We start from the raw sequence: 16745 nt of genomic DNA, 5'->3' as shown, positions 1-16745 counted from the left end.
AAATTTCTATATATTCTAAGAACATTGTGCACGGTATGTACACGAGGTTTACTGTAGTGTTACATTGAATAGTAACCAAAAAAACAGACATGTTCCAAGGTTTCTAGTTTTATTGCATTTGACAAGCAAACCATTGATTCATGAGAAAGTGAATTATGTAGGCAAACAGTCATCCACACAATCAAAAAAAGAAAAACGTAAGGCGATCACTACTTCCAAAGTCCTTTAGTGAAAAGTCGAGAGTGTGCAAAATTGCGATAAACAGATGCAATACCCATAGCTTTTACAAAACCTCCCAAATAGGTTGTCATTTCCTTCTTCCATTTCACAACAAAAGTATTTTGGCTATATAGTGTTGGTGAAACAGGAAGACTAGACGCAATAACTTTCTTTACAGAGCACAACGCCTATGTCTTGCATGCTTAACTAAGTACACGTACTCTTGTCTTAAGATTACTGACTCCGTTTCAGTCTTAAAAAATCTAAACTCTTGTCACAATGTGGGAACGACCTGTATACAGTCTCCTACGGGAAAAAAACCCAATCCTTTCCTCTTGACTAATTTTTAACGATTTTCACGCGCATTGAAGATATGCATATTAATCATGTTAATCAGACTCATTAAGCCAGTTTAAGAAATTCACCTTTTCTTGCTTACTCTTTGCGCGTGACAATCTACTGCGTTAGCGCAACAAACGACTTTCCTGCTGGATTTCAATTTTGCAGCATTTAAATTATCTAACTACAAGAACCTGCGACAAATGTGACAAGTCCGCCAACAGTCTTCAAGGAAAAACCATGATCATAAGGCCATATCAAAAGCTCCGTTTTGTTTAGAGAATTCAAATGTCTCTCTCACTGAAATGTTAGCAGTTTAGGTTTCAGAGAACTGTCTTTAAACCATAACTGCGCATAACCACGAAGACGATATTCTCATTAGTAAAATGTCCACTTTTGCCAGGCTTTCAAAATGAAAATGTTGACACACGATTATATCATTTCAGACTTGGACCTGTACCCTTGTTCGTATGATGTTCGCACTGGTGACAACTAGCCAGGATTTCTCTCAATCCTTTCACATTAAAAGCTATAATTTTTCATCACAACTATCGTATTTAACAGTCGCATATGTCTTCCCTTAAAAAGCGTTGATGCCGCTGACGGCGCTGATTGGTAGAATGATGAAGTCCCATGGTACAATGGGAATAGCCAAAGGCGGTGTAAATCTACATCACATTCGGGCCAGACTAACATCTGAGAATGTAACTAGCGGACACAATCGACGCGAGCCAAACACTGAATACCAGAACGGACTCGGCTTTTGAGACAGAAAGCCATCCATTTGATGAGTGTGCAGACAACGTTCTGACCGCCGGACTGTCGGAGACTTTCCAAGTAATATTCCTTCCGCAAGGTCTTCTTCTCTTAACACAGTTTTAGATACCAGTCTCAATGTGGTATGACACTTGCAATTACCATGCAACGGCAATTTTAAATGCAAATCTTTATGGAAATTTCCTGCTAAACAATCGTGTCAAAAGTAGCGTACTACATTTGTTGAGAAGTGGATGGACTACTGTTGAGAATGCCAAAGATTCTGACAAAGTGCTGTTGGAAATTGGATTGATCCTTATTAACAAAGTCCGTCTGAGTTGAAGGCCACTCACTGCTATCCTCCGCTATAGACACAAGATACTAACTTGAGTTTTCAATCGGTGTAAGACAGTATCTGCCATCAAATAGAAGTTAACAAGAACATTCAGTCAGGATGAGGCAGAGGGCGAGATGTAAACACTGACCTGTTTATTAACCGAGCGTACGTAGTGTAGCAAAAGATGTAAAAGAGGACAACAGGTCTGCATTATCAGAGCCGCACGTAGGAAATTAATTTATGGTACGCTTTAATCTTCGCAGTACTTGTAAGCCAGCTTTTTCTTGTATCAACCAAACTCATCTTTTTCCACCAAACTCTGTTGTATTTAGGAGGCCTTTGAAATAACTCGGAAAGTTTTCGGCATAATTCTGGAGCAGGCCAGAGAATGCGGAAGACCCTATTTATAGTGGTGGGAGAAAATACTGTAAAGCTGCTCAGTTAGTTGTGGCTCTCTGCTGACATTTTCTCAATGAAAAACCGTCCTTGAAACAACTACCATTGGGATCTGCTCGAAGAAACTTGACTTTTGATGAGCGTATGTGAAGAACTGGAAAATGCTGCATTTTGAATGTGATAGTTCAATACGAAGCATGGCAGCTGTCTTCATGAAAATCTCTTATATCTATCTCTGCGGGTCTCTTATGCTTATGCGTACATTTCGATTGCTTTTCTATTTTATAACTTTTCCATTGCATTCATTTGCTCCACGATTCATTTTCACACGTGCCGGTAACTCATCGTTACTGTTCGAGATTCCAAACAGACTCGCTCTTTTTTCCAGTCCTGTGCCCCATTTCTCCGTAATTCTTATTGTTTTTTAGCTTCCTTAAAATGGATTCTTTAGGTCTACTGATTTATCATTTCATCCAGTTCCATAAGTAAGTCGTCTTCGTTCAACTCAAAGCTATCCCCCGCCACATCATCGTCTTCTCCGAAATCGATATCCGCGCCGAACTCGTCGAAAAAGTCATCCTTCTTGGCTTTGGCCATTTCGTTTGCTCTGAAGAAGAGAAAGCGCAACAATTAGGAATAAAGATAATAGTTTCAGGGACTAAGGTAGCTGAAGCGTGGTAGATCAGAGGTTCAGGAAAACACAGTGGTTGAACCCCCTTACACACCAACATCAACACGAAGCTTTTGATTGTTACACAAATTCTCCTTGCCAGCCCCTTAGAAACTATCTAGAGGACAGTATGGAGAATATACATACTGATGCTGGGGCGCAGAGGGTTAAGCTACCGCGTTCCCCGACCCCTCAAGGGCTGCATTCCAAAAGAACCACTCGCAGAAACGGTAATAGTATTTACCTCGTGAGACTTAAAATGTTCGATGTACATCAACAAATTGACAACATAAGGGGTACAAACATTTTAAATTCGCTTACATTGCCCGCTTTATCTCCTCATGAGATGGCGGTTCCTTTGAAGCCTTTGGTTCACCCGGTTGGTATTCCAAGGATGACTCTGTATCTTCCATATCATTTTGTTCTGAAGGAGAGATGAACCATCTTTCACATAAGTAGTACTCAAGCGCACGAAGATCAAACAGAGTTGACTCAACGAGTGTGTTATGGTTCAATTTTATCCATCCTTGATAGCTTATTTTCTTACGTATTTGGCAAGGTAATATATAACAGAGGCAGGGTTTTCTATAAAAGCCGTTTTGTCAGCGGTCTACTGCTGCTTATAAGACCTCTAACCGCCGTCTGTTGAGCCTGCGAGCAGGCTCTACTGTTCGGTTTTGCCTTAAGGCTCCTTTTTCAGGCACAGCCACCTATTAAACCACCGACAGCTGCTTATGGGAAACTTATTTAGAGCCCTGTTAAGAGAAATATGACATGGACAAAGGGAAAAACGGAACCAAAAACGTTATCGAGATCAAATCCACATAAAAACTGTCCATAGCCCTGAAATATCTCATTAATTTTCTTAAAAGAGACCAAAACACCTACTGGTAACTACCGCATGAAGCTCTTTACCTGGGGGTGAATGTTGAAGTTTCTCTGGACTGTCTTGTGCCTCTTCGGGTTCCTGAAAAAACGTAAGTGCTAATAATTAGCTTCATTTGAGCGTCAAACCAAAACTTAAGGTAACCCTTTCTTTCCCTAAAACTCATTCTTAATTCTCCTTACAGTCTGACATACAATTCTTGCGAAGTTCGTTCTGAGAATTTGGTATTGCATCGATTATTAAACCCAGAATTGATATTTTTCTTTATTCTCATCACTTGTCTGCTCGATATTGTAAGAATAAAATCTGTCGCTTATGGAAGTCGAAGGGTTGTCAAGGTGTCTAGCTAGAGAAGGGAACAAAGAATTGAGCGTTAACACCAGAATTACCTGAGCTATTTTGGTTATCTTTGGACCAGATTCATCCGCTTCTACCGTGATTGTACCATGACCGAATTCGTTAAGTGCAGTACCCGCTCCCACATCACAAGCAGTAGTTTTGGCGCAATTTTCTTTAATAAGAATTCTCTGATCAGGAGCAGGTGTTTGATCCTCAACTGATGCATCCGCTGGTCTTAGCTGTGATTCAGCTAAGGCAGGCTCCGACTGAAATGCAGGTAGCTTTGATGATTCCATGTCACTTTGTAGAGCTTGTTCCCGTGATTCGTGATCTTTCTGGGTTTCATCAACTGTACTGCTGCTGACAGAATCTACATAGAATAAAATAAACAGTTGGCATGTTTGATTAATTACAGTAAGTACAAGCAGTTTGGAGCGTCTTTCGATCGGGTGTCATAAAACAAAACAAGAAAACTACTCTAATCACACTAACCAACAAAACAAAGGAAAACACCACAAGGAGCCAATGGGAACTTAAATTAAAAGCGCGGGAAAACTCGAATGACCAAGTAGCGATCGGTTTTAGTTTTGAACCTGATTGGTTGATAAACTGGCGCCAGCTTTCTGAACCAATCACCCAATCACATAGCGATGCAAAGAAAAATCAAATCAATCGCAGATTACTTTCGACACACGATCTAAAATTACTCTTATAACTGATCTTTTCTTTATTCAAATTTACGTTTTGATCATGTCAGCCGTATATTTCTATACTTTTTTTTCCAAAGACAACTTCCTTAAAGTACAACATTAACCCTTTAATCCCTGAAGGTGACCAACATGTAATTTCTCCTTTCAATATCAAACATCGAGGTCATGAGAATAAAGGAAATGATAATCAACTGAAGAACCTCTTGATTGTCAGACAAATTCTCCTTGCCAGCACATTAGGAAATGTATAGAGAACAGTACGGAGAATATGCATACTGAGTTTGAGGTTGTTAAATAACACTTCAGTCGTAAAGAGCAAAAACTTCACAAACCAAATTCATTTGAAGGAACAATTATCTACGGCTGTGATTTATAAAATAAAAAGGCAACTCACCTTCTATGGGTTTAAGTTTACTCGTTCCCTGAGCCCAGACCTTGATTCTTCTTGGTTTTATGACAGGAACTGAAATTCAAATTGAAATTTGGTCACGGTTTTGCTTTCTCGTAAGTAACCCAATTAATTACATTTGTGCACAACACGCTATATTTTGGCAAGTTTCGTTTCACACTTTACTGGTCTTAAGCTATTTCAGAGATAAATCCACGTTGTAAGAAAAAGTACGTTTAATAGAATGAACCATCAAACAGTCTCTGACCACAAGTAAGTGCCTGACCTCACATGCAATCCTAAAAACATCTGCAATTTTTTTTCTTAGCTCACCTGAAACTCTGTTTAAAGGCTTCCTCTGTTGGTTCCTCTGCGGAGAGTTCTTTAGTCCTCTCTCTTCTTCTTTCGCGACTTCTTTGTCCTTTGGAGCTTCAACACTTTCCTGAGATGCACGCTGCCTTTTCTCAGCCATTATTTCATCAAGGCTTTTCACTCTGACCTTCTGTTGTCCAAGACGTTCGGCCACTGCAGGCTGTTGAGAAATTGCCGAGTAACTATTCATTCTACACTTGTCCTAAAAAATTTAGATCAACCCCTTTAACAAGTGAACAGAGACGTGATATAACTGAGTTCAATGCTACAAATTTTCCCTATTCCAAGCCTGCGAACAGGCTCTGATTATTCAGTAGTGCTGCAGTACGCGCTTTGTTGCGCGCACGGGAAGATTTGAGGCGAATCGGGGAGAGGTTTGCCGGGAGTCTGGTAAGGAGCAAAACTCTCGCCGGCTCGCGTTGCTCAAGCGGAGCCTGCTCGCAGGTTACCTTGTGTCCCGTTGGCTGAAGCCTTTAATTTTCTATGTGTTACTTTTGAGTTTACTTTTTTGTTGTTCTTTTTAGTGCCCAAACTTACCACCCATGTGTGAACAATTGTAGAGCTATTTGACTCATCCAGTTTACCCCCTTGACTGGGTAGCAATTTTCATACTCTCGCAAAACTTTACAACTGAGATCAACAACACAATCCGTGAACTTGCTAAACTTTCTAAAACCCTGGTCGTCGATTCAGGGCTGTCGAGCAAAGAAGGTTACCTTTTTCACACTAGCCTTCTGTGGCTTATTCTCTCCATTAGACGCAGTGGATGTAACATCTGTAAAAGGAAAAAGAACGGAGAACTAACATATGTTATAATATTTTGCCTTGCAAAACTTTACATCAACATTTTATTACATACTTTAACTTGATTTTTGGTAACACTTTCAAATATGTCAGTGCTCCAAGCCGCGGCCGTTTCGCTCACTATGGCGACTAGAGAAACATTTTGGTGCCTTATTTTGAAGCGACTTGTGGTTGACTTGCAAGTTGTAACGACTCTATAACCTAGCTTTTATGGTCTAAAGTTCGAGTATATAAGCATTTTCATGAAATATTCCTCACTCATGTTTTGTCTCAAAGTTCAAATAATCCAAAACAGTCTTGTACGTGGGTATTGTGGGACATGGCTAGTCAGATTTAAAAGTTATGTCCCACGTGGTACAAACAGATCAATCATCTCTGCGGCAAATCCGGCCTCGTAATTAGCCTATTTGTACCACGTGGTACATAACCCTTGAATCTGATTAGCTTTGTCCCATAGTGCCCCGTATAGTACTCAAATCATACCATTTTCTTTGCTGTCTTTACTTGAACTTGGCTTGTCCATGACATACACTGTTCTTTTCTTCCTAATTTCGACTTTACTATCAGTCTCTGCAGCAGAAGATGACACAACCTTAGTATCTTTGTCGCTATCGTCAGAAGATTTCCGAACCAATATTTTTAATCTCTTGGGTGGAATCGACGTTGCAGTTGCAGTGCTGCTGTTTACCTGTCCGCTCGATTCTCCACTCAAATCTTGCACAGAATCTCCAGGGCCTTCTTGTTCAGCTTTCCTTTTCCGTTTTTCTTGCATTATTTCCTCAAACGATTTCACTCTCACTTGTTGAAAGGGCGATGGAAGTTCATTTGTGGTTACTTTCTCGTTCACATTTTCGTTCTCTTCAGAATTTGCAGAAACTCTTTTGGTCAGAGTTACCTCTTCAGAGGATGAATCTGCATTACTACTTCTTTTGCTGTTGATAGAATTATTTTTCAAACCGATAAGTTTTTTGACAGGGGATCTCTTTCTGTCATTTAAAGATACCTTTCTCGCAACAGTAGGTTTCTCAGATGATGATTCTACACTGTTATTGTCCTTCTCAACTAATAAATGTTTAGCATTGCTTTCAGACTCTATAACAGCACACTCTTCTTCTTCTTCGTTGTTGGCACCTTCACCTTTGCCCATACTTTCTTCATCTTCTTTACCATCTTCAGCTTCTTTTTGCTCTTCACTTTTTGCCTGTGCTCTTCTCTCTTCAAGTTTCTTTAGTGCTTTCTCGCGAAGTATCTCCTCCAAGGTTTTTACCTTGATGCCTGGACTGTTCTCATCCTTTGCCATGTCCTCCTTCTCTTCTTTTTCTTCATTTTTTTCATCCTGCGATGGGCTCTTCTTTCTCTTTTGTCTTTCTATACTGTCCTTTCTCTCCTTTTCCTCCGATTCTTTATCAGATCTTCGTGATGGTCTCCTCCTGTCCCTGGACCTCTCCCGTTCCGCATCTGCACACACAAAATTCAACAATACATAAATATATCAAAACAAAGAGGTAACAACACAACAAATATTACATGTACAGCACTGAATATTATTTTTGTAGATGAAGTTTTATTTGGTTTAATACATTCATTAAAATTTAGCTCCTTTGTTTATGTTCAATACTACTACATGATACTATTTCACCACTATAAAAAAATAGAGCGTTTTAAAAATTACGGGTAAGCGTTTTAAAAATGTTAGAAGGACTTATATGAGAGAGCCTCATGACATTCTTCACCCTTTAACTCCCAGAAGTGACCAAAACAGAATTTCTCCTTACAATGTCAATACAATATCAAGCAGGTAGGTGATGAGAATAGAGAAGAATATCAATCATGGGATTATTAGTTGATCCAATAACAAATTCTCTGAACTAACATCATAAGAATTGTATGGCAGATAGAAAGGAGAATTACTAATTAGATCTTGGGAGTGAAAGGGTTAACCCTTTAAACCCTAAGAGTGACCAGCATCTAATTTCTCTTTACAATATCATTCCAGAATCAAACATCAAGGTCAAGAGAATAAGGATGTGATCACCACCTAATGAAGCTTTTGATTCAAACAAATTCTCCTTGTCAGCATCCCAGGCAATGTTGAGAAAACGGTATGGAGAATATGCATACTGATATAAGGGTGTAAAGGGCTAATACCTGTAGAATCTTTATTTTTGTCTTTTGATCCATCTGTTCTTCTGCGATCTCCAGTCCTGTACCCTATACAAGAAAAAAAAGCATTAACGGCTATCAAAGCACTCATTGATAAACTGTTTGAAAGCCTAGACCAAACCAATCACAACATGCATTCAAAACCAAGGCGTAAAGTCAGTAAGGGCAAATAAGCGTAAAGAACTCAAAGTGGATAACGTAAACGAACTCAAGAGTAGGAGAAATGAATAAAGGGGGTAAGTTTCTATAGAAACAGTGGTGCTGCATTGGTGCGGGAGTATAACAAGATAATTTAGCATTATCAACTGAGTTGTTAATGGAAATTGGCCACTGTAAAGAGTTTCAAAGCTGACGCTTTGAACGTTTGCCCCTCATCGTTTGCTCTGACGAAGGGCCAATGCTCGAAATGTCAGCTTTGAAACTCTTTACAATGGCCAATTTACGTTATCAACTCAGTTGATAATACTAAAATACCCTGTCAAGAGTAGGACACTGACAGGGACTAAAACGCAACTGGTAAATGGCTTTTCTTCTGATTGGCAGAGAAGATGGCATGCAATTTTTAACCAATCATAGAGAATAAGCAAACGTATTACAATCCTGTCTTTCTACGAGGCTTTGCCAGTAAGCCTGAACAGAGAGGAGAAAATGACAATGACAAATATATAGTGCTCATAAAAAGCGCGCTAAAATGCTGCTTTGTCATGAAACAGGTCTACCTAACCTATGACTACACTTGGCCTCTGACCTCTGTGAGGAGGGCAAAATGTTTCATACATTTTTTTTTTAACTTACTCTCATGACCTGGTTTCCGGTTATTGCGCGTATCTCGCCTGTCACTGGAGAACACTTCTCTTTGTGAACTGTTACGTACTTTCCGGTGGGATGTCTGGTGGGATTTTCTCCTTTCATCATCACTTCCACTACTGGAGTAGGAGTCTGAATCTAAAGACACACACAAGTCTTACTTTCCAATTCTTTGATTTAAATGTACTCTTCATAACCTTCACCTAAATGTCTGAGTACATTATAAAGCCTAAGGTTCCTTTACCCTTTAAATCCCTTAAGTGACCAAGAGAGAATTTCTCCTTACAATACCAAAACAATATTACAGACAAATCACAAGAATAAAGAAAAATATCAGTGAGGGGATTATCAGTTGATCTACTACCAAATTCTTCAAACTTATATCATAAGATTTGTATGGCAGACAGTAAGGAGAATTACTAAGAAGATCTTGGGAGTTAAAGGATTAACATACAGCTGCTAGTTTTCTTCGAAGCTATTTTTTCAAGGTGGCTTCCACTGTTTGTTTACCTTTAGCCTACAACACTTTCACTATGAATGCTGACTTTTTTAAAGCTCTAAAGCCATTTCCAACATCTAATAATAGCTCATAACAATTTCATTCAAGTTACTAGATGTAAAACACTGATATAATACCTTGACGGCCATATCTATACTCTTGAAAACCCCCTTTGGGCAAGAATGATGTTGCTGAGCCTGAAAGAAAAATTTAAAGAAATATGTCACTTAAAAAATATCAACCATAAACTCCTTTATCCCTTTAACATCTAAGAGTGACTAGCATCTAATTTCTCCTTAAAATGTCTCCCCTAAATTATGAGGTAAGGTCATGAGAATAAAAAAAAATTATCAGCAGCAAAAGGAGCTGTCGATTGTTTCACAAATTCTCCTTGTCAGCAACTTAGGGAATGTATGGGGAACAGTAAAGAGAATATTTGCATAAGCACAACCTTGGCTTCTTTTTCTAAAAAGGGGAACATTGATTGAATTTAGGCTTTGTGCTCACACAGATGTAAAGAGGCATTCAGCATAGCTGAGAAATCCTTAACAATTTAGCACTATCATCAACAACAAATGGAAACAAGGCCTAAAAACCCCCAAAATCACAAAAACTGATTAAAATTATTAAACCATAGTTACCCTCACCATGAAGCTGAAGGGTGTCTCCAATGACTAACAATATAATGAATTGACTAGATATTCTGGTTTTTTTTTTTCAAAGAATCATTGAAAAGAGAAACAGATTTTTCATACCTTCTGGTCTTCCCATGTACATGTTCACAAGATGAGGATATCTCTGTGGAGCTGGCATGCCTGAGAAAAGAAATTACACATGAGCATGGAAAAAAGAAACATCTCAGTCCTTTGAATTCTCCTGAGTATGGAGTTGCAACCTTCTACAAGGATTCAAATGCTCCATGTTGGGATTTTTCAGTGGAGGCTCTTCCATGAAACTACAAAGGACTTGTTGGTGAGCTGAGCAGAGCTGTATACTTATTCATAACAAACAACATGCCTACTGCTAGGATTAACAATTTCAAAAGCATTATGCATCAATAGATTAAGGAACATGGGAAATTTTGAGCTTGGTGTTATTGGCAACTCTTGCTGAACATATCTCTCAAAAATGTTAAGGTTAGAAAGTTTTCTCTGAGGATAAACCTCTTTGTATCACAAAACGTCTATAAAAAAAGTCTTTACCTCTCCCAAATCGCACTGGAACATGTGGAAGTACAGGTGGAAACCCTCTGTCCACAGGAACAGGCTGAACTATCCCTGCTGGGCGTGGAGGTCCGGTATACTGAGGTGTCCTTATCATCTGAGGGGATTGTGGCGCCACTACAAGCCTGTTGGGTGCTGTTGGGTATGAGATGGGTGTCACCGGTTGTCTTCCTATGGAAACATTTTGGTGTAGAGGTTGTCTTGGTCTTGGAGTACTTGATATGGTGGGAATTGACCTGACATTTTGTGGACCAGCTGAGGAAGGAGGTGCAGGTATAGGTGGAACTGGGAGGGGTTGAGCAGGCGTTGAAACAGTAGGAACTGAAGTGCTTGTGTTTGACTGCTCATTGGGTCTTGGCTTGGTGTGAAGAAATGGACAGAATGGCTTCAAGCAACCACTTGGTTGCGACTCCCAGTAACATTGAGTGCGAGACCTGCGCTCCTGTTGATGGAAAGAAACTTACTTGATAATGGCAAAATAGGTGAAGGAGGCCATTTCACAACAAAATGGTAACTGTTAGGAGTTGAGAAGTTTTTAAAGGGCCACAAAAATGATGCCAAACTGAAGCAGTAAGTTGTTAAATTTGATACTTAAAGATAAATACTCAGTGTTCTCCTTTTCATGCAGTAACCGGTAACATTTACCGCCTGTAGTACCTCTTATTACTGTTTAAAATTGCTTGGAATTCTTGAAAATTCAACAGGTAAAACACTGAATACTACTTGCCTTCACAAAATTTAGTCTTACTTAACACTAATTTATTCCTCCTACCACACTGCTATCCAGCTTAATACAGTGAAAACTCCATTAGGCTGACCCCCAATTAAGTGGACACCCTCTTATAAGCAGACACTAAGCCAGCACCTGAAATTAACATCCTATATTCCCTTTATAACAAACCCCAGTTCAACAGACACTAAAATAAATTGCTTTTGGCTTATTTCTATTGCTAAAAATCTCTATTAAGTGGACACTAGACTACTGTACATAATTTTTACATAAACAGAGTCAATGTACCATGCATATCATTGTTGCCGCTTTGCTTTTTTGTTTCTGTATTATTACCCAAAATTAATGTTGGTAATGAAAGGTAATGAACTTGAAATCTGGATAGCTTTGTTAGCAACATGGAACTTTATTACAGTACAAAGTAACTGTTGAATGTTAATCTTTAGCAATTATTGTGCAATTTTCACAAACCTCTATTAAGTGGACATTTAGGAAGGTCGCAAGGGTGTCCACTTAATAGAGGTTTCACTATGCTACAAAACAAACACAAAACGAGAAGTATTGCACCACTAAGTATAGTACAGATTTACACTGAAGAAATGTAAAATGGTTTCCATGTTTACATAGCCTGATGTAAACACACGGGAGGTTGGGAGAACACGAGATAAGCATAAGAAACCACGACGCGAAGTGGAGTGGTTTCCAGCTTATCTCATGTTCTCCCAACCTCCCAAGTGTTTACATCAGGCTATGTAAACACAGAAACCATTTTACATTTCTTTTATAAAATAACTAATGAAAGAGGAACAAAAACCGTGTTTACATACGCTCATGTAAAATGGTTTTATGGCCAATCAGAGCGTGCGTATTATTTGAATTATTTTATAAATAGCTGTAGTGGCATCAGTAAGCTGTCACAAATAACAAACTGCTACTCACTTCATGTAAATAAATCAAATTTCATGTATATGTAAAAGTTCAAATAACAAAAAATTCTTGCAATAGTATCCCATGTGTACCTCAATCAACATATGCCTGAAATGACAAACTGGTCTCAAACATCTTCCATTTTTTTCCCATTCTTCACAAATTACTTCACATCCTAGTGCTGCTGGTTGATGTCGGAAAGGACATTCCTCTCCCTGGAAAGATATCATACTCTATTAAAGCACTTAAGAGAAGTTGGTGTTTCATGGTGCTTAATCCCAATATATTTTTATTAGAGATCTTTCTAATGGATATTGTTATCCACCCCTGGAGTAAGTGAGGCTGGCTGAAATTGCTTCTACATATGCAGCCCTGAGTTCAACTCATCACCTACTTGCATCAATAGCTGATTGATTTGCTTCCTGCCTGCAAAGGTATCAAATCCTTTCATGGTTATCTGAGTTGCATACCTGAAAACTAGCCAAGATACATGTACCTACATGCACATTCACCATGAATTCAGTATTTGACTGCTTTACAATTCACATAACTCCAGAACTTTACCATTACCCTCCCTTTCATTCTTGAAAATGCTGCATTTAATCCAGGGCATTAAAAATCAAAGCACAATCATTATTCAGGACAGGAGGGTGTAAGACTTAAATTACTTTTTGTTCACTGATTCTACAAACCTTTGCACATGTTGAGTAGTAATAGAAATAACAGTCATCCCCTTGTGAGGTCATCACTGAAGGTCACTTGCTTCTAGAAAGTAAGAAAAATGCAGTTGGACATATCACCTTTATTTATTGTTAAAGAAAAAAAATTCAAAAGCAGCTGGCTGAATACAGTGACAACTTAAGCAACTTTAGAGGTCATGTTGTTGTTTGGTTAACCAGTTGTAAACTTGAAGATTGTCAGCTGTCTGTTCTAGAACTTGAGAACAAACACACCACAAACAAGCTTGATAAGCAAACTCATAACTAATGACCCACCATCCAGATTTCTCAACATACTTGCAGTTGGTGTCCTTCCTAGTCAGGGCTGCACAGTTTACATTTCAACATTACAACTTCTGAAATAAATACCCCTTAATAACCAAGTTTGAGGTTCATACTGGAGGTTATGGCCTGCACATATGTAATAAGGCCAAAAATCCAAGCAGAGAAAACAAGGTTTCGTAACTTCTAGAATGGACCTCAAATTTGGTTAGTGTGAGGTATTTATTTTATCTTTGGGTTCAAATAGAGGGAGAAATTTTCAATTTAAACAAACTTTTTGATTTGGCGAGCCAAAGGGTGAAATTGACCGGTTATAGTGCCCATAGCAACTGAGAGATAAAGTGATGATAGATACACTGTCTATCTACAACTAGCTGTTTTCAATTGTTTTTGAATAGGGCTACCATTGCTTTGAAACCATCTACTTCCTTAGTTTATTTGCTACTGTTAGGTAACTGGATTGGGAACATGCATGTGCAGTATGAATTTCAGCTAAATCTATAACTTAACTGATGAACAGTGCAGAATGTGATAAAAAAAATCATTCTTACCAGCCTGTCTTAGCCTCCTGTGAAGACTGAAGAATCCAAATGCAATGACAAAAGTTACTAGCAGTGAACACTCCAATCTAATGCAGCTAGGACAATGACTATTTAACTTCTTTTCAACAACAGTGGTCAGAGACTGAACATTTCACATTTGATACGTTACAAGCCAATTAGACATGACAAGAACTCCAATGATGACTTCCAAATAATGTCACAGGGATGATCCTTTGTTACAGTAAAGCTGACTTCTCAAAACCACATTGTTGAAGAATAAACAGATCTTGGAATGTCCTAAGGGTGTCAATCCTCTGAGCTTCTTCCGTTTAGTCACAAGTCTTTCACAAACCCCTGGCTAACAAAACATAAGGCGATGGGAACACATTCCTCTCATCAATTGTCCCTTGAAGTAGCTCTGACTCCCAGAAGAACTTCAGTTGGAGACAGGTCCACACTTTCAGATTATAGTGTAAAACTCTCTTTCATTACAAGTCCAACAAAATTGATCTATAAAAGCCTTCCTTCCCTCTCACAAGGAGTAGATGATAATTCTTTTTTTTCCTATTTTTTTTTTTAAAGTAAAAATAACTTGGAAATACAGCAACTCCCAACCCCCTCCCCCCCCACCCCTCCAATCAAAACAATATCAATCAAAACATTAATTTTGTTTCAATACAGTCCTTCAACATCCATTTCAATACAACAAAATGTGTTGAGTGACTAAATCATTTCATAGCTAAAATAACTTGTTTTACATTTCATGCTTTCTATTTAAAACAAAAATACAATACTTTGCTATTAGGTTTGCTAAATACCCTTCATAATATGGTGATTATGTTTTTTAATTTTATCATGTACCTGTGGTTAGTAAATTTAATGTCAGTTAAAGTTTCTGTCCTGTCTCCTTTTTCTGTTTTTAAGTAGGGCTTTATATAGATATAACATAACTTTCAAGGCATGCAACTTTAAGTAATTAGGTATTACTGCCCATCCCATCTTGAACTACATTTTAAACAAAGGCATCTATAGTATCAAAAGTAAAATTTGAAAATTTGGGAATATAGCATGAGGGTCACCACCAGATATTCCCGGTTTTAACAGGAGCAAATCACATCAAGTAATGCATTAAGGCCAATCTAGCATGTCTTTGAGCAAAAATATTTGATAGATTACAATGCTTAATATCTTCATAATTCCCCAAAGCTTAAAAACACATACAAAAGAATTGGTAACAAGCACATCCCTATTTCCTGACAGCATGTGCTTAGATGATCATAACATTATTTTCTAACAGACTGTGAGTTCTAAAGAGTGGATTCCCTCAGTCTGTTGACTGTAATGGTGTTGTCTACATTTTTGCCGTGGTTATGATCCATAATCCACTGATCTAACAATTTACTAACTGAAGATAATGATGCATTTCCCAAGTACTACTCAAAATTAATTCTTTCAGGCCCAAGTTATAACTGAACATGTTAGATCCTGGAATTTTGTTATTCATGGAACTGTTGGATGAGTGAGAAATGTTACAGCAAACAAATTTCTCATTTAACTATTTTAAAGCTAACTTCTCACATAAAAAGGGTAAATCCAACTTGACAATAGATTGTTACATCATACAAAATACGCCATGTCACTGCTACACCTGGATTTCATTCAAGTAGCAGACAAACCCAACAACAACAACAACAACAAAAACAACAACAATCACACCACAAACTAGACCTGGTAACATTACACACAAAATCCAGCAAACATAAGCTGTGGCAAGGGATATCATTGTCGATAAGAGTACATATCACCCTAAACTAGTGTCCATGTGATTATTAGTAATTCACCCTTTGATGGCCTATGTGACCCAGTATCAATCATGGGTCAAGTCGCAAAGATCTCACACCAAACACGTCGGATCTTACAATTATTCACGTAATTGAAGAAATCATCTCCAAAATACAGATTTACGCAAATGGGTTCTTGGTGACGAAGTGACCTGACTTACCCCATATCACTTGCGATCGTTAAGTCTTGTCTCGGGTCGTAAGTTGAAATTCTACATCAACATGGTACTCCACGGACAAAGTTACAACATCTGCACTAAGGCGGTACACAATAAAGCAAAAAGGCACGAACGAAAAGCAGCGACGAACTGACCGCGTTCATGTTAAAGTATAGCTGTATATCAAGAACCTCTGATCGATCGCTCCCTAAAAGTTAGGTAAAGATTCACAATATTCGCACACACTAAGACTGAACTCGGTCACTTTTTGGCACTCCCCATAATATGCTTACTACAACCTATTTAATTTGAAATTTTAACCCCCGATTGATCCCTTATTCATAAAACATGAAAATATAAAGAGAGCAACTGTCTTAGGAAGCGAAATCGACAACAATTCACCTATTCAATGGACAGACGTAGACAACTGAAATAACCCTTGAAAACCACCAAATCTGCTTTGGAATTTCGTAGCCTTCCGTCGAAACTTGAAAAGTCGGTTATTAGAAGGCGGGATGCTGAGAAGCTTGCTCGCTCAGTCTTCGCTCCACTCCATGCTTCCAAAATGGCGGCCCATTGCCCTTAGGTGACAATAAAATTTGACCGGGGTGGGGAGCTTACAACATTGCGGCGTGCAA

General features: G+C 38.5%; 1 protein-coding gene across 1 annotated transcript; it reads right to left on the bottom strand.

The window, feature by feature from the left end:
- Positions 1–95: 95 nt before the first annotated feature.
- Positions 96–16698, bottom strand: LOC113664780 (uncharacterized). Its single transcript, XM_027180407.2, has 16 exons — positions 14118–16698; positions 13258–13330; positions 12658–12780; positions 10888–11350; positions 10441–10500; positions 9823–9882; positions 9175–9324; positions 8365–8427; positions 6700–7674; positions 6129–6187; positions 5374–5572; positions 5047–5115; positions 3993–4312; positions 3633–3684; positions 3039–3141; positions 96–2654 (listed from the first exon to the last, which is right to left on the bottom strand). The coding sequence occupies exons 2-16, from the start codon at positions 13309–13311 to the stop codon at positions 2501–2503; spliced, it is 2904 nt and encodes a 967-aa protein (XP_027036208.2). The 5' UTR covers positions 13312–13330; positions 14118–16698; the 3' UTR covers positions 96–2500.
- Between the last annotated feature and the right edge of the window lie 47 nt (positions 16699–16745).

This window comes from Pocillopora damicornis, chromosome 10 (genome assembly GCF_964200805.1).
Source record: "Pocillopora damicornis chromosome 10, jaPocDami1.2, whole genome shotgun sequence".
NCBI lineage: Eukaryota > Metazoa > Cnidaria > Anthozoa > Scleractinia > Pocilloporidae > Pocillopora > Pocillopora damicornis.
Note: the sequence above shows the minus strand (reverse complement) of the source record. Positions and strands in the feature narration are given on the sequence as shown.